This window comes from Rutidosis leptorrhynchoides, chromosome 3 (assembly GCF_046630445.1).
Source record: "Rutidosis leptorrhynchoides isolate AG116_Rl617_1_P2 chromosome 3, CSIRO_AGI_Rlap_v1, whole genome shotgun sequence".
In the NCBI taxonomy this organism is placed as follows: Eukaryota; Viridiplantae; Streptophyta; class Magnoliopsida; order Asterales; family Asteraceae; genus Rutidosis; species Rutidosis leptorrhynchoides.
The window spans coordinates 118,318,041-118,337,522 of record NC_092335.1 but is presented as its reverse complement, the minus strand read 5'-3'; the positions used below and the strand labels follow the sequence as shown (position 1 = coordinate 118,337,522).

The window sequence follows — 19,482 nt, the reverse complement described above, 5'->3', positions numbered from 1 at the left end:
GGTTTCAAAACAACACTTACATGTAACGACTAACGATGACTTAATGACTCAGTAAAAATGTATATACATGTAGTGTATTTAGATGTATTAAAATACTTTTGGAAGACTTCAATACATATATCAAAACACTCATACTTAACGAAAATGGTTACAGTTACTTTCCCATTCTTTTCTTTCATCAAGAATTCTAGTCGTATTCTTACCAGTATTATACACAACTTCAAAACGTACTTACTATGGGTATATACCAATAGGAACTAGCATGGGATTCCACTCTTGATTATGTCATGTATGACTAATCAATTTTAACTTCTACCATGAGCTATTCAACTAACTAGAACTCCTTTTAACCCCACTCACCACTCACCAATTACCACTCATCATTCACTCCATTTCACTTCCAATTCTCTTTCTAATTCTCTCTCAACACACACACACACTATTATGAACGTATTTTTCCAGTAGTTAATCATCATCTTCATCAAAAATCACTTTAAGAATCAAGCTATAATCATCATAGGAAGAACACTTCAAGAACACTTCAAAAATCCCTTCAAGTTTACTAATTTACTTCCAAGCTTTCTAATCCATTCCAAGTAATCATCTAAGATCAAGAAACCTTTGTCATATACAGTAGGTTATCTTTCTTATTCAAGGTAATATTCATATTCAAACTTTGATTCAATTTCTATAACTATAAACTATCTTAATTCGAGTAAAAATCTTACTTGAACTTGTTTTTATGTCATGATCCTACTTCAAGAACTTTCAAGCCATCCAAGATCCTTTGAAGCTAGATCATTTCTTGTCACTTCCAGTAGGTTTACCTACTAAACTTGAGGTAGTAATGATGTTCATAACATCATTCGATTCATATATATAAAACTATCTTATTCGAAGGTTTAAACTCGTAATCACTAGAACATAGTTTAGTTAATTCTAAACTTGTTCGCAAACAAAAGTTAATCCTTCTAACTTGACTTTTAAAATTAACTAAACACATATTCTATATCTATATGATATGCTAACTTAATGATTTAAAACCTGGAAACACGAAAAACACCGTAAAACCGGATTTACGCCGTCGTAGTAACACCGCGGGCTGTTTTGGGTTAGTTAATTAAAAACTATGATAAACTTTGATTTAAAAGTTGTTATTCTGAGAAAACGATTTTTATTATGAACATGAAACTATATCCAAAAATTATGGTTAAACTCAAAGTGGAAGTATGTTTTCTAAAATGGTCATCTAGACGTCGTTCTTTCGACTGAAATGACTACCTTTACAAAAATGACTTGTAACTTATTTTTCTGACTATAAACCTATGCTTTTTCTGTTTAGATTCATAAAATAGAGTTCAATATGAAACCATAGCAATTTTATTCACTCAAAACGGATTTAAAATGAAGAAGTTATGGGTAAAACAAGATTGGATAATTTTTCTCATTTTAGCTACGTGAAAATTGGTAACAAATCTATTCCAACCATAACTTAATCAACTTGTATTGTATATTATGTAATCTTGAGATACCATAGACACGTGTACAATGTTTCGACCTATCATGTCGACACATCTATATATATTTCGGAACAACCATAGACACTCTATATGTGAATGTTGGAGTTAGCTATACAGGGTTGAGGTTGATTCCAAAATATATATAGTTTGAGTTGTGATCAATACTGAGATACGTATACACTGGGTTGTGGATTGATTCAAGATAATATTTATCAATTTATTTCTGTACATCTAACTGTGGACAACTAGTTGTAGGTTACTAACGAGGACAGCTGACTTAATAAACTTAAAACATCAAAATATATTAAAAGTGTTGTAAATATATTTTGAACATACTTTGATATATATGTATATATTGTTATAGGTTCGTGAATCAACCAGTGGTCAAGTCTTACTTTCCGATGAAGTAAAAATCTGTGAAAGTGAGTTATAGTCCCATTTTTAAAATCTAATATTTTTGGGATGAGAATACATGCAGGTTTTATAAATGATTTACAAAATAGACACAAGTACGTGAAACTACATTCTATGGTTGAATTATCGAAATCGAATATGCCCCTTTTTATTAAGTCTGGTAATCTAAGAATTAGGGAACAGACACCCTAATTGGCGCGAATCCTAAAGATAGATCTATTGGGCCTAACAAACCCCATCCAAAGTACCGGATGCTTTAGTACTTCGAAATTTATATCATATCCGAAGGGTGTCCCGGAATGATGGGGATATTCTTATATATGCATCTTGTTAATGTCAGTTACCAGGTGTTCACCATATGAATGATTTTTATCTCTATGTATGGGATGTGTATTGAAATATGAAATCTTGTGATCTATTGTTACGATTTGATATATATAGGTTAAACCTATAACTCACCAACATTTTTGTTGACGTTTAAAGCATGTTTATTCTCAGGTGAATATTAAGAGCTTCCGCTATTGCATACTAAAATAAGGACAAGATTTGGAGTCCATGTTTGTATGATATTGTGTAAAAACTGCATTCAAGAAACTGATTTCGATGTATCATATTTGTATTGTAAACCATTATGTAATGGTCGTGTGTAAACAGGATATTTTAGATTATCATTATTTGATAATCTACGTAAAGCTTTTTAAACCTTTATTTATGAAATAAAGGTTATGGTTTGTTTTAAAAATGAATGCAGTCTTTGAAAAACGTCTCATATAGAGGTCAAAACCTCGCAACGAAATCAATTAATATGGAACGTTTTTAATCAATAAGAACGGGACATTTCAGTGTACACAGGACTTCCAAATATATGAAGGTTTGAATAATCAACTGGTTTTCCAGTCCACATCTCCATTGGCGATTTCAACTCAATTGCAGTTGACGGTGACCGATTTATCACGTAACAGGCAGTACTGACCGCTTCTGCCCAGAATGATTTCTCCAAGCTTGCAGTTGCTAACATCGCCCTTATTCTATCTAACAAGGTTCTGTTCATCCGCTCTGCCACTCCATTTTGTTGAGGAGTGTATGCTGTCGTGAACTGCCTTTTGATACCTTCTTGTTTGCAGAACTTATCAAATTCATCACCAGTGTATTCTCCTCTATTATCAGTCCTTAAACACTTGATCTTTTTACCAGATTCAAGTTCAATCCACGCTTTGTAAACTTTGAAAACTTCAAACACATCCGCCTTTCTCTTGATTGGGTACACCCAACATCTCCTAGTGTAATCATCAATAAATGATACAAAATACTTTGCTCCTCCTAGGGATTGAACTGGTGCTTGCCACACATCAGAGTGAACCAATTCTAGAATCAATTTACTTCTAGAATTTGATGTGTTAAACTTCGGGTGATGCTGCTTGCTGATTACATAATGCTCACAGAAAGGTAGCGATACCTTTGTAAGACCAGGAATACGATTTCTTTCAACAAGAATCTTCATACCTTGCTCAGACATGTGTCCAAGCTTTTGATGCCATGTCATAGCAACTTTATCACTTGAACTATTCGAAGCAACAGATGCTTCCGATTCCTGTACCATTTTGCCTTTCAGAATGTATAAATTAGCACCCACCTTTTCTCCTTTCATAAGTACAACCGCGCCTTTCTTGATTATCATGATCTTCTCATGTATCACCATCTTACAACCAAGATCATCCAATTGTCCTAAAGACAATAAGTTCTTCTTCAAACCCTCCACGTGTCGTACACCTTGAATAGTACGAACTGTACCATCGTGCATCTTCAGAATGATATCTCCAATTCCAATGATCTTTAGTTTATGATCATTGCAACTGTATACAGATCCTCCTGAGATACGTTCATATTGTTTGAACCATTCTCTTCTAGGGGTCATGTGAAAAGTAGCTCCCGAGTCAAATAACCAGACATTAATAAATGTCTTTCTACCTTCATTTGCTACCACCGCCTCACTAACCAAAGCAGTCCCATCATCTGAAGTGCTTGCAATATTTCCTTGAGGATTTGAGTTATTTAAACTCCGACAATCCTTCTTCAGGTGACATTTCTTGCCACAATTGTAGCATGTATAGGTCTTCTTCTTTTTAGACTTCGGTTTATCATGATTGTGACTCCCACTTGGGCCGCGTTCCGTTGATCTCCCTCCTGACACCAATAAGGCCTCCACTTGTCGTGAACCGGCCTGTTTATCCTCCTTGTTATTGCGCCGATTTTCTTCTTCTAGAATAGCAGCCCAACTTCATCATAGACTAGATACTCCGAGAGAACATTATTGGTTAAGTTAATAATGAGTTGATCATACGAGTCAGGTAGACTCTGAAGTAAAAGTTCAGCACGTTCTTTTGGCTCTATATTGCAACTTAATGAAGCGAGTTGAGAAAATAGAGTATTCAAATAATTAATGTACTCATTAACTGAAGTAGATTCATTCATGCGTAGCGCATAAAGTTTCCTCTTAAGGAATATCTTGTTGTGGAGTGATTTGGTCTCGTACAATTTTACGAGGTGATCCCAAATCTCTTTCGTCGTCTTCTTTTCTTCAATGCTAGACAAAACGCCATCTGCTAGTGCCAGATGAAGATTTGCGATAGCCTGGCCATCCATCTCTTCCCATTTTTCATCAGTGACTTCGGCGGAACGTCCACTGATGGCCGCCAAACACTTATCCTTTCTCAGGATAGCTTTCATCTTTAGTTTCCATAATGAGAAGTTACTCCCATTGAACTTTTCAATTTCGAATTTCGTAGACATTGCTATAATCACAATCTTCTTTTCGACAATACTATTTTTCTGAGAAATAGTACCCGGGAACTATTATCGAGTGAAATTAATCTTACTTATTTTCTGATGTGGACGATCCACTCTCGTGGCAACCACAGAGCATACGATAAGTAGATTAATACACACTAGATATTAGACCTTAGCTCTTGATACCACTTGTTGAGAAAAGTGACACCAAATTATAGCAAACCGCTAGTAATAATTGAAATAGCGACAATAAAGAGACACCAAGATTTAACGTGAAAAACCCCAATAGGGTAAAAACCACGGACAAGGAAAGAAACGTTCCACTAATAAGAATAATAGGAATTACACTTCTCTCTAATTACAAGGATAAACACTAATCTTTATATCTCTTGTAATTAGGAGTTAACACTTTAACTCTCTATTAACTCTCTTTTAGTACACAAGAACACTTGTGATTTTGGGATGCCTAAAGGCAAGGTTGAAAAGGACGCGAGACGGGGCCGAAACGGTAGCGACTTCAAAATGTCGCAACGGAAAAAACGGGGCCGAGACGGGGTCGAAACGGATGTTGACCAATGTTGACTTTAATATATGTGAATATATATTACACATATTTTAGAGTTAAAAAAATTTCGTTGACAAGTTTGTACCTATAATTGTTATTAGTGTTAATATAATACAAAATAAAATACTAAACTAAGTCAATTTTGATTGATTTGATCAACTTATGACCGTTTTTAACCGAATTTCTGACTTTTGACCGGCGTTGACTCAATTTTTCCTGCATTTGACCTGAATTTTGACCGTTGACCGACTTATAAGAAAACGGGACGGGGTCGAAACGGTTTAGTCACCAAAACGCCGCAACGGGCGTCGCAACGGACGCAACGGACGCCTTTTACAACAGTGTGGCTAAAGGTGTCTACATGATGGTATATTTATAGTACTTGGAAATGGCCAAATTGTCAAACATGGTAGATGAAAGTTAGGCCATTTTACTAAACCTTCAAATCAATAGTACTTGCACAATATACATGTGCTTATTGACTGACCATATCAACCATTCACCAACCATTCAATGTCCAATTATTTCAACAGTGTCATCATGTATATACCTTTGAACTTTTGTGTGTTGTTTGTTTTAAAAGCTTTAAGGTGATATTTTGTGCTTGGGAATAAAACAAATGTTTGGTATAAGGTGTTGATTTTTGAAAGTGATAATTAAACAAAATATTAGAATAGTGGATTTTTCTTCATTTTAACCATTCTTATATACTTTTAAAGTTACTTTAAAAAATGATTATCAAAAAAAGTGAGACCCAATATATTACTATTGAATATATCAATGTATAAATGTTGCAAAAAGAACAATACATATATATAAAACTTTCGTCCTCATGTATGTTGCGAGAGAGCGAATGTGAGAGAGAATGTGAGAACTAGAGTGAGGACCATCCGCCGCCATTAGTACCCTCAAGCACTAATACGGGAACGAAAGTAAAGGCAAAGACGATAACAATGCTCTTACTGGCATACAAATGACATCTATCTATATCTATACCTCTTTTAAAGTAAATCTTAATTTGACGAGGCCCAACTCAATACTTTAGTAATAGGGCTCAAAGTTATTCTTAGCATGACCAATGTGGCCCAATTGTAGTGACCCAACTCAATACCCCACATAAATCCTAAATCCTTGTGTTATTAATTTAGTCCACTGATAATAACTTATACTTCTTTGTAAGAGATTGGGAGTTCGAATCTCAGAGTGGCAACATTACACACAAGGATAATCTCTTGATCTTGAATCCACCCAATGTCGCTTTTCGCGCATCGCGTTGCAGGGGCAGCGGGGAGGGGGGTTTTACCGGCCATGCCCTCGGATTAGTCCGAGTTTCCTCCAGCGCAGCAGCTGTGGCGGGTTATGCAACTGCGGGAGATGATCGTATATGTGGTTTAGTCCCTCTGTGTGATTCCAAACTGTTGTTAATAAAATACACCACATAAATAATTAAATTATATTATATTATATTATATTATAGTATATTATAGTATATTATATAATAATAATAATAATAATAATAATAATAATAATAATAATAATAATAATAATAATAATAATAATAATAATAATAATAATAAGTGTACATGTGCGCATGGCGCTCGTGCGCATCGCACGTTGTGCGCACGCTATTAAATGGCATGTTACGCAGCATTGCTTGGCGCACATGCAAACGATCTCAAAAGATCTTATCCTTAATTGAAACGTAATCCTAACCTAACTAATATATTGTTATTTATAGTTGTTATTCGCTAAAGATCTAAAACGAATTAAGGAGCATCTAGGGTTAGGGTTTCACTATAAATACAACTCTAACATCATTCATTCGACACAATACGTTTTCTGTATTACTCGATTATCTATTGCATCTAAAAAACAACATTACGGTAACATGTATGTTCCATGAATATAAACTATATGCAACCACCCTAGTGGCCATTATTGCGGCACTTGCCACCAATGGTGGACTAGGTTTAATTACCCTTGCGTAGATCATCATCTCGATTAGGGTTATTCACGGTAAACCGGACCGGAGATTAAAATCATATTGTCTTTAAACACTCACACCTGACACTCAACATGAATCTAGTTCTTGAGGTTCGGCGGACTACATTTATTTAGTTAAACATGCATTTTCCTGCATTCTCGTCTTGGGATGAAATCCTTTCTTGGGTTTGATGGTGGCAATAGATAGACGGATGAGAAGGACTGGACCGTTTCTATTGTGGTTGTGGCTCTTTGGTTAATTTGACGGTTTAGGAATTGTTCATCGCTTAATGACAAGTCCTTGAAGAAGTTCAAATTTTTGATAGCATTATATTATATTCGTTTACGTCGCTTCGATATAGGGGTGATTTTGTTAATGATTGGAACTCTTGACTTTTATGCCCCTTGTAATGCTCTTCTAAGTCATTGCTAGAAAACATTGTTTTGGTTTTTAATAAAATCTCGCGGTTCCAAACTAAAATAGAAAAAAAAAAAGAAAAAAACTTCGAAATCAAATGTCATATTTTCTTACAATACAGCAAGAAATGTGCCACATATAAATATAAAAAGTGATCATCATTTGATCCGATTTCAACTCCGTTTGACAGTTTCAACAGCTTGAATTAAGTTTTGTATATTTCTATTTGGTGCTTAATTGTTTGTTCCCCAACTCCCAATCGCCGTAATTAAATATAATTTTAATAAAAACCTATATGTTACCGTTGATGCATTGACAATATTGTTCCTCCAACAAAATGATCACAATCAGGGCGAAGCCAGGATTTGAGATGGTTGTGGTCACAAAATAATACAGTAAGAAAATTTTAGTCGGCAAAGTATAATTAAGCACAAACGTAAACAAATCAAGTTACCTTATGTCCTAGATGTCACAAACGTATAATATTTATTTTGTTAATAAATAAGAAATTTATACATAATTAACTTTTTTAATGAACTTCAAAAGACCATTTTTAATTTTTATGATTGTTAAAATTCGAGAAATATAAGTGTAACGTCTTATGTTGAATATGTATAAATAATGAATAATTCAAAATAATGGCTCCAATTATCATATTATGTCTCCATTAATCATGCAGCAGAGTTAGGGCCTGTTTACTTCATTTTCATTAAGTTGACATATGAATATAAATAGCAATATGGATATTGAATGACTATATGTATTAATCAGTGAATGGATGATCTTGTTTACTTATTGTGGTGAAAAATTGTCTTAATAACATAAATTACTATTATATCCTTAATAATGCGATATGTTTTAAAAGAACAAAAAAATAACACGTTTACTAATGGACACATTTTTACACCGAAAGGTTTATTTATTTGTTGATATATACACCTTATTTATTTATTTATACTTTTATACTTATAATAATAACTACTCCGTATTCATGAAACTTCAAGAAATTTCTTCCATAATCTCTCCTCATCCTATTTTACAACTGTTATCCATTTCATTTCATCTTCTTTCAATTTCTTTACTTGGTAAACTCTTTCATCAATAGATATCCCAATTTCTTGTTTTTCCTTTCATGTCTATACTTGGATTCAATACACGCATAATCAAGCTAATATAGCTTTTGATGCCCACACAGATGCATATCCAGTTCATCTATTAATTCTCATGATTAATGCATGTATCAAAATCAAGGTAGTTAGAAATTCATGTAAATATTCACAATATGTGCCTACAAATTTTTTCAAATTTTACCCCATCACAATTCAAGGTAACGATGACGGGTATGTGTGACAAAGCAAGACGGCTTGATTTCTTTAGTGGTCAGGAAGATAATTTTGTTTTTTATATATATATTTAGCAATAGGACTTGATGGAGAAAGATGGCTTGATTAACGAAGGCATATGAAGAACACCATCGAAAAAAAAGTAGGTAGAAAATGAATTTATTAATGATAGATTGCCAGAGGGTAAAGATGGGAAAAAGATGACTATATGGGGAGGACACCCCTTTTATTGGTGACCGATTAATGTGTTAGTTAAGTTTTGCCATATGATAAAGTCAAAAGTAAACAACTCATATTGGTGACCGAATAAGTTTTTTGGACAACTCAGCCCATTAAGGCTCAAGTAAACAGGCCCTTAGTTAATGGCTCATAAGTGGTTTAAAAATAAAAAAGTAGTGGAAAGACTTGAACTTGGGATCCCGTTAAACTGAGTTAGGGACCCAACCATCTGATCTACAATATCTTATGTTTGTTACATTAACATATATAGGTGGATATATACTGATATTTGAGTGGGGTCACTTGACCCCATAACTATGTACATGGCTCCGCCCCTGATTCACAATAAAACTTGCAAAATATTTGGAAAAAAAAAAATACTCGAATGCTTAGTATGTATTTAAAACAGTTATCAACTAAGGACATTTTGGATAACTTAAAATTGAAAATACAAGTCATTTAAATTTAGAGTTTAGTTGTTGATATTGTAAGAGGGGACAAGAAGTCGGATGCTGTGAAGATATATTAATAAAATCAAGAGTCGACCTATATGTTGATACTTGTGGCATATGCCAAATGGGTGCTTTTTAACACACCTTCGAAAATATATTTATATTACTCATATAATTTGATCGTTATATAGTCATCAAAGTATCATGTAAATGATGAAATATTTAGTTTGAAAATTGTTAAGAGTTTCAAGTTATTATAAGTGAAACATGACTTTTTTATGCATTGGACTTTACAAGTCATTTAGTTTTGTGTTTAACACAAACTCCTAATATTATAATTAGATCGAACTATTATACGTAATATATTGGATTTTTTTTTTTGTGTACTCTCGTAACATACATCAAGTGTATTTAATAAATCAAAAAAATTAAAAAATCATTGATCTAGAAGAGCCCCTCAAATTAAAAAGTATTATTAATATTAATTTTCTTTACTTACTATTTATTAGTTTTAATCTTTGTTACACTCAAATTATATTCATATATCAACTACCAATCTTATTAATTAATATCTTTATTTCTCACATTTCCCCACATATAATCACATAACTCTCTAACTTATTTCTTTCTTTATTTTAGTTTGTTACGTGAAAAAAAAAAAAAATTAAATAAAAAAATTAACAACAACTATAAAGTCGAAACTTTTCAAACTTTACACATGAAATCATTGGCTATATCTTTTGCTTTCTTATATTATTAATGTTTATGTTTATGTTTATGTTTATATTGTTTATGTTTATATTGTTAGAATATGTTCTTATTTATTCACGTTCTAGTTTGAATGTTCGTATTTTTACTCCAATTGTTAAGGAGTATTAGAATGTGTATATAAATTTGGCCCGATTGTATAGATTGGCCAGTCTGTTAGAGTTAAATTAGGTTAAAGAATCAAATTAGGTTTTATTAGTGATATCTATAAATAAATGTTAATGTAATATACAATACCTATGCGATTTACAATACTTAGGGTCAGTTATTTCACAAAGTGATGCTTATAATTAATTGACATTGCAAATGCTTGATGTAACTGTAAATGTCATAATATTTTGCACTAATAAAACAATATGTTGATTATTTAACAATTTCGGTTTTAATCTAAAGGTTTTCAATATACATCTATCAGTTAGTAACCTTGTGTTGTCGTTTATGTAATAGTGGTCTGCCTCTTTTAGTGAGAGATCAGGAGTTCGACTCTCGTAGCATTCAACATTGCACACAAGGTTGCCTCTTAACCCTGGAATTTCACCCACGGGTGCCTTCCGCACATCGCGTTGCTGGGCCAGTGAAGGGGTTTTACCGCCCATGCCCTCGGATTGGGCCTGATTTCCTTCTGGACAGAAGTTGAGGACGGGTTATGCAACTGCGAAAGATGAACGCGTGAGTGGTTTAGTTCCCTTTTAGGTGATCCCAAACTACTGTTCAAAAAAATATCTATGAGTTACTCATGCACATCTTGGGATCAAATCACAATGAAGCATGAGACTTTTTTTTTTTAGATGATGATATTTCCACTCTTCTAATTGATAAATGCATTTAAAATATCTAAATTACCCTTAAATGATGTATTGCATAGATTTTATTGTAGAATTTATTAGAGAGTATCATTGGAAGATGTATGAAATATGTGTGGATCTATCACTTTTAAGTTTGGAAATATCACGAGGAGCGAGGAAGACCACTTAGAGGAAATTCGTTTGTAATTTTTATAAAAGAATCAATAATGATATTTATGATCTCATACTGACATTAACAATCGGATAATAAAATTACAAAATTGTTTACATTACTGTCGTTGTGAACGGTGAATGTCGTCGAAATAAAAGTAATAATTATATTTATGATGTCATGCTAGTATCATCCATATAAAAAATTATAGATTTTTATTTTAGAAGAAAAAAATTACAATAATGCTGACATTATATTGCGTATAATTTGTATTAAACTACTCCATAGTTATTTTCAATGTTAGTTATTTTCAATGTTTGCTTTTGTTTGTGGGAATTAATATATCCGCCATCCAAATTACTTCTTCCGACATAAATTGTGCATTAACAGGTTGTATTGTACAATTAAATAATGCATAAGTGTAGTGGATGAAGTGATACCGATGATGGATATATGATTGCCCTTTATTTATTGAGGTTACAAAAGTATTTTACTAATTTTGGTTAAGTGGTGTCCTACTTGTGGTACAATAATGTCAAAGTTTAATAAATAAATCAATATATTAGAATAACTCCATTTAAATTAAGAAAAAATCCATGATCAATTTATTATATAGAGGAAAATCTGCAGGCTGCAAGCCGTTTTGACATGTTATTTCAATGTTTTAAAATAATATAAAATAAAAAATTGATACTGTGTGGGTGTTTTAACTTTTTATGTTTATTTTCTAATTGTATTTATTTTATACTTATTGTCCCAATCAAGCCGCCTTTGCATTGTTTTTAAATGTTCATTTCCTCAACTCTCATGCCATAAAAACTACAACCATTCAGCTCTATAGATTCCACCACAACTTCAATCATGACCGGAAAAAGAACACAACTCAGCCCTGTCGGCAGCCCATCATCCGATAACATCTCAGACAGTACCTCTAAAGACCAAGACCGGCTTCTACCGATAGCAAATGTAGGCCGTATCATGAAAAAATCGCTCCCGGCCAATGCTAAAATATCTAAAGAAGCGAAAGAGACGGTCCAAGAATGTGTTTCCGAATTCATTAGTTTCATCACAGGAGAAGCCTCGGATAAATGCCAAAGAGAGAAGCGAAAGACGATAAATGGGGACGATTTGTTATGGGCCATGACAACTTTAGGGTTTCAAAAGTATGTTGGTACTTTGAGAAGTTATCTTAACAAGTATGCTAGAACAAATGATTCGCATAGTGATGTTGATGTCACCGAGATCGGTGGTGAGGTGTCTGACTCGACACCAACACCACCGATCTCTCAGGGGTACAATGATATGTACGATAATGAACGGGTTGTGGGGTATGGAGACGAGTTGATTAATATGGTTAAGTTACATGAAACCAAGAGAGTTATGACACATGATCAAGAGTTTGAGTGGTAGATACATGAATTTGTAAGTTTGATTTCTTTGTAATTGTCTATGATCTAAATGTAAAAGTGAAATGCATTTTAGTGTGTGATTCTAAGTAATTTTTCAAACGTACATTTTGATACCAAAAGTAATAGAATCGAACACTTTGAAATTGTTTTGTGACTTTTTTGTTTTTCTATTTATGCATGTAAGATCAAAGATGGTTAATTTATTGGAATTAAGATTACTATTCTAGTGAACTACTACAAAACTTTTTCACTTCTTCCTTCTCAAGCACTTTTGTCAACTTACAAGCATTACTACTTTAATCAGAACCACATGGATGAAATTTTTGTACTTTATAAGGCCTACGTTAATTACTCATAGCATTCGCCTTGGCTATAACACCATAGGAACAAATTCACCATTTATCCATGTTAAGATGACCATATCTATGGCTAAGAGAGAGATAAAATGAGATAATTATAGTGTTGATGTGACAGTTAAAAGGCTTAAGATTTTTATTTTCAAGAAGTCATGTGAGTGTCCTTCATGGATTGCCATGGAGATAGTGTCACAGGCACCCATACTGTAACACTCCGTCTCACATTGGTTAGAAAATTTTCTTATAAGCTTATAGTTGTGGCTAATTAGTGTCACCCACCATGGTTTTCAGTTGAAACTTGGAAATATCCGGTTAATCCACTGCTTTAGCTTATGATGAGCGATTTCGGCTCGTGCATCTCTCAGGGCTGACTTGAGAGTCATTTCGTCTGGTATCAGAGTCATTGGCCTCTCGTGGTGTGATGGACACTCGGTTCATGCATCTCCTGAGGTATCCTCGGAGTCTGACGGGCACAATGCTCGTGCATCTCTTGGGGTATGAATTATGGGTATTGGTTATGTTACGGCTTGACGAGGACGTCAGGAGTTTAATTGGGGGAATTTGTAACACCCCGTCCCACATTGGTTAGAGAATAAAAGTATTGGTCCCTTATAAGCTTATAGTTGTAGCTAATTAGTATCACTCACCATGGTTTTAGTTGAAACTTGAAGATACCGATTAGTCCACTGCTTTAGCTTATGAGGGGCGATTGTCTCTCGAGTTGCAACAGGCACTCGACTCATTCATCTCTTAGGACCGATTTGAAAGTGGGGGTCATTTCAAATACTTCATGGCTCGCCATGGAGATGGTGCTATGGGAACCAATACTCCATGGAGATGGTGCTATAAGAACCAATACTCCATGGCTTCACTGGAGTTTTAGCCATGTATATGGGGGATGTTCGTAAAATAAGTAACGCCCACTATGGTACTTTATGCGTTAATATTTGTACATTATTTGTAAGAGGTTAATTTATGACACATAGTGTCAGCTATGAATTAGTTATAACTAGTGGGATGAAATCCGCGCGTTGTTGTGGGAAAAATTTGCGATAAATTTGTAATGCTATAATGTGCTACATATAATAAAAAAACATGATCTTTAAGATTACTTAAGTATGTAATTACAATTCAAATATGTACGTTTCATACACATTTTTCATTAAACTAAATGTTAAAAAATAACATGTATACTCTCCTAAAATTTATAAATAAATAAAAAATTTGAAATAATGTCACTTCAAAAAATGAAAAAAAAATAAAATAAAATAAAAAACTAAAAAGCTTTTGGTAAGGAAAAAGAAAAAGGTGTATATTTTTAAAAAATAGTGGATGCGGACGTCATATGAACGTTAGCATGACGTTAGCGCAGTTACTATTCAAGGGCATGACGTTAGCGCAGTTACTATTCAAGGGCTTTCGCTAATAGCATAATGGGTAATGTTTTGATGTTAATGTGACACTATTGTGCTAGTTAGAAGGATTATCGTTTCGTTATGGTAATAGGAAGTGGTACAAGTGATTGTTAATTGTAGACAAATACGAAAATCTGAAAGACAAAAATTGTGCATGGTGGCACATCATCACAGTACCCATTTAAATACCTGCATGAATTATGAAAAAACATAACGTTTACAATACAACTTATCACATTAACACCTTATTATGAAAAAAAAATTGGACAAACAATTGTCCCATATCAAGCCAACTTGCAATTCAGTAATAATATTACAACAATTGTTTTAAAATAATGATGGATACATTTATAAAAACACTAAAACTACACACTTCCATCTCATGATAAAATTACATACATTTGGTTCTAATATACAAAAACTCAGTCTTCTGACACACTATTCATTACCAGCGAACCAAAATGTTCGAGCCACTCACGGGGCCCAGCAAACGGCATCAAGCCACAGAGCAACGGTAAACCCAACAACACAGCAAAGTAGAACACAAACCTTCTAAACCGGTACCCAATAAACTTACGGCTCGTTAACTGGTTAGTCACTTTAACAGGTCCGTGAAGTATAACGAATAACATTGAGATATAGCTGTTTGCAAATAAATGCACTAAGCAAAGAACCTCCCAATACACAAACCAATGGGTCCCGCTACCTCCCAATGTGTCAATGCAAAATTTTCCGGCAAAACCGCAACCGATACCAAGAAGTAGAAGAATGTAGGTGATCGGCATTGTTTGATTTGCAGTCCCTGATCGTTGAATGAGTAGAAACGTGATTGCGAGGATCATTAATATGCCGAATAGCATTCGGCTAGTAACTTGAACAAGACACCGAAGGGTTTGAAAACCCGAACTGAAAGACGCGATTGGTTTTGGGGTCCACCATGAGCTTGACTCCTGCAAAACCACAACTAATCAGTAGGGAGCAAAAAACAATGTGAAACAAAACCGCCTTGTAACGATCATCTTCATAAATAATAAATAAATTAGTTATGACGAGCATTGTTGGAGAAATGCCCGATCGATTACTCCTTTTTAAGAACGGACTGATCCCAATTTTTCAAAATTCATTTAAATAATCGGTCAACGTCAAGTTAATGGGTCAAAATCGGATTTGTTGGTCAATGTCGGTCAAATCAAAACTGGTTAGCATTTTAACATTGATTTAAACTAAAATATTAAAGTTTTTGAACAAATGAATGATTAAATTTATATTTTTTTGACAACTACGTTAAAATTTTTGTTGCTGTTTATGGCTTTCTACTATATTTACACATAAATTTGAATTTTATTATTTAAATGTATAAAAAGTCCAATCCAATTAATCCCTGTTTAATCTCTGAATTGCCAATTAATCCCTACAAAGCCCCGGCCGATTACTCCCCGAGTAGCGAGTTTTTCAACCTTAATAACGAGTCAATAAAATTACCAATGTAAATGGGTTGAGTCATGCATTTTAGTATTTACACAATTACGCCACACGTAAGTAAGTTTGCCACATCCAATAGGCGATAAATTGGTCAAAGTAAAAATTATAAAGATTGATACGTACCTGGATCGGCATACATGATTCCGTAGCTTCAACGAGCCTTTCATACGAATAAACGTAAGTTCCATAAATAAGACAAAACACCATGATTAACAAACCAGCAACAAGACAGTCAGCACAATTTCGAAGAAGCTGAGCATGTCTCGATTCTTCTAACTCGGTTTTAAATTTTTCTGCTTTAAAATTGGCTTTCGAAAAACCCATGGATAACTTAACCCTTTCCAAAAAGTTCGAATCACGATTGACAGCGATTTCTGCTTCTTTTTGTCTCATCTTTTCCAAAGAAAGACTGAATTTCAATTCCTTGATATTATTCGAACGAGCTTGTTCGGCTACCGACTTCTCAAAAGTACTAATCATCGATCGGTTATAATAATCTCCAGAATATACTCGGTTTGGAGGAATACAAGTCAACTGTTGACCATTTATCGGGTCATGAATGACTGCCAGCTCATTGTAAATAGGATCTCTAGGCACATTTACTTCATCTAAGTCAAGAATAGATTTTTGTTCTTGACTCGTCGATGTATTATCTTTCATATCAAAATGAAAATTAGTTGAACTCCCTTCAGTGCGCGAATATGTTTTTTTCCTGGTTCTTGATGAGTCGTTGATTACTCTGAGTGTCATTAAGGTGCTTTGGAATGATCTCTCGAAGTTACTTACAAAGCAGTCAAATTTGTTTCCAAAGACCTTCAACAAGAATTATACAATAACATGTTTAGATAAGATAAGCATATCAGCGTACATAAGAAGATGTGTCAAGATGGGCAGGTTTGGATGGGGTTAAAACGGGTCGCGTTGCGTCAAGTCGACCTGCAAACGCATCTTTGTCCAAATTCCAAAATCTTAGATACATAACCAACATGTTACTTGTAAATACAGAAATACTAATGATAATAATCTTTAAGCAATTAACTTTAGATAGTTGTATGCATTGATAAGAGACCTTAGAACAACTGTCAACCCGTTCAACTCATTTGACCCTCTTGATAGAAATACAACCCAAATCGACCCATTCATAACATGCCAAGTCACCATTAGTAAAAGGCTAAAAGCATTGGTAACTGTCAAAGGTAAAAGTGAAATCTTACATTGGATAATGATTCTTTAACTGCCAAAGTGCATATCTGAGAATAAATACATATTGATTAGAGTGCGAAAACATAACAAAGAAAATTATTAACTTCGTGTGCCAAGGGGTCTTAAACAAAAGTATATTCCGGGTCATGCAATTATAGACAGTATATATCAAACCATCATGAACCCAAAATATCATTTGTTACACCTTTAAACGTACCAACAACGCCTAAATCGACAGCTGAAATGCAATAGGATGGTCCAGCCACAGCTGTGTACATGAGCAGCACAAGATACGAATGCGCTGAATAACCTTTTCCCCGGTTTTTAATTGAGTTTATGGATTAGCTAAAAATAAATATACCTCCGAGAGATGATCTACGGACATCTTTTCGCCACTTGCGTCTTTCTTATCCAACACCTGATACATATTTAATAGAATGCATTAGTACTTACTTATAGCATATGTACTCGTATTGCAAACACCTCACATACAATACTTTAAGTTCTAAATCGTTAATGTTGACACATACTCTAAAACATATCGTCATAACTAAAAGGCAGTGCTTTTGATGTGATCAGTAAACTAAGAGCAAACATGAATATACTTAAAGTTTGGCAATGAATTTTAGTAACCTACTTTGTAACAAACATATACTTCCTGATCAATTAACCGTCAATAATAACAATCATAATACCATTTAAATTTTCCAAATTCGTTCATTAATACAAACCAATACAGACAAATTGGCCCTCCATACTGTCAAAAACACTGTGAGAGTTGCTTATCTGAATAAATTAGATTATTAGTAGCAAAAACAGGTTTGACACCAACAAAAAAAATCTGAAATTTGGCCTAAATATGAGTTACCAATCAACTAAAACAACTTAATAAGTTCCCCTTCAACTTCAAATATACACAATTTCAACATTTAAAAAGACAAAAGCTTCCTTAAACCAAGAAATTTCACCAAGCTATTAACTTTTTGATATATTGATATGTAAAACACAAAACCCATCACTAAAGGCATAATCTTTATACACGCACGTCATTGTTCTCAAACTAGGGTTTCATTTTCTTGAAGGTTGAATCTTTTTGATAAATTATATGCAAAACACAAAACCCATCACTAAAGGCAGAATCTTTATAAACGCAGATCATTGTTCTCAAACTAGGGTTTCAGTTTCGTAATTAAACCTAACTTTCATACATATTCAGCAATTTAAATGAAATTAAACCTAAAAACTAGCATACCTGAGCAATAAAAGCAGCAATCGACATTCCAAGTGGAAGAGCAAGCGCGTCGGCTTCATTCGATCTTTTAGAAATCGAACCTTTTAGATTCCTAGATTTTGTACGGTTAGTTGAAATACGAATCCCTTTTGATTTCAAATGTGACAATTTAGATGTGGAACAACTAGATGATGACGATAAGGCTGAATCGATAGATTCTTGTAGTGGATCAGAAACGACGTCGGTTTGGGATTTTGTTACGTCTTTTCTCTTTCTTTTGTTTTTCATGTTTTTCTTGATAATTGTTGTATTCGTTGTGGGGAGTGGTTGGTTGAGTTGATCGTCGCTAAGATTGGAGTCGGCGGTGGAAACACCGGCGGCGGTGATTGGCGGCTGCGGTGATGGTGGAAGTGGACTTTCCATCGGTCATGAGCGGCAGAGGAAAAGGGGGGAACTTGAAAGTTGTTTTGCGTAGAGTCAAGGTTTCTTTTTCTTTTTAAAAAGTGGTAAAATAAATACTCTAGTACTTCGTACGAGTAAATTTTAAAAATTGTATGATTTGACATTAGCATTTTCCTAAAAATAATAACTAGAGTTTGAAAATCATCCTAGCCCGAGTTTGACAGTATTTAAGCTCGCCTCGATTAATTTTTTATAAAGTTCGAGCCGAGCTCGATTAGATTCTTTATTGTTTGCTTCGATTAATTTTATAAAGCTTGAGTTCAGCTCTAGTCGATTCTTTATTTTTTCTGTTTGAATTCGGCTCGAAAAAAAATTGATGAAAAATAGGACCATCAAGCGCACTAGTCAGATTACAGTACATCTTTTCTCCAAGTTGTATTCATCACGTTCTTCAGTAAGCATATTATGTAGAGTGCATAAGTCATTCGTAACTCGTGAACGTGGCCATTTAAATTCGGCTTCAATGTACTTTCAAAGCTTGGTATCTTGACCATCGGA

General features: G+C 33.9%; 2 protein-coding genes across 2 annotated transcripts; one reads left to right on the top strand and one right to left on the bottom strand.

Annotated features, from left to right (window-relative positions):
* The first annotated feature begins 12,287 nt into the window (after positions 1-12,287).
* Positions 12,288-14,099, top strand: LOC139900322 (uncharacterized). The gene is made up of 3 exons (XM_071883106.1): positions 12,288-12,832; positions 13,557-13,686; positions 13,887-14,099. Exons 1-3 carry the CDS (start codon positions 12,288-12,290, stop codon positions 14,097-14,099), a joined length of 888 nt encoding a protein of 295 aa, XP_071739207.1.
* A 791-nt stretch (positions 14,100-14,890) lies between these two features.
* Positions 14,891-18,998, bottom strand: LOC139896720 (protein CPR-5). Its single transcript, XM_071879359.1, has 5 exons — positions 18,544-18,998; positions 17,653-17,709; positions 17,303-17,338; positions 16,212-16,901; positions 14,891-15,556 (listed from the first exon to the last, which is right to left on the bottom strand). The coding sequence occupies exons 1-5, from the start codon at positions 18,943-18,945 to the stop codon at positions 15,029-15,031; spliced, it is 1,713 nt and encodes a 570-aa protein (XP_071735460.1). The 5' UTR covers positions 18,946-18,998; the 3' UTR covers positions 14,891-15,028.
* Positions 18,999-19,482: the final 484 nt, after the last annotated feature.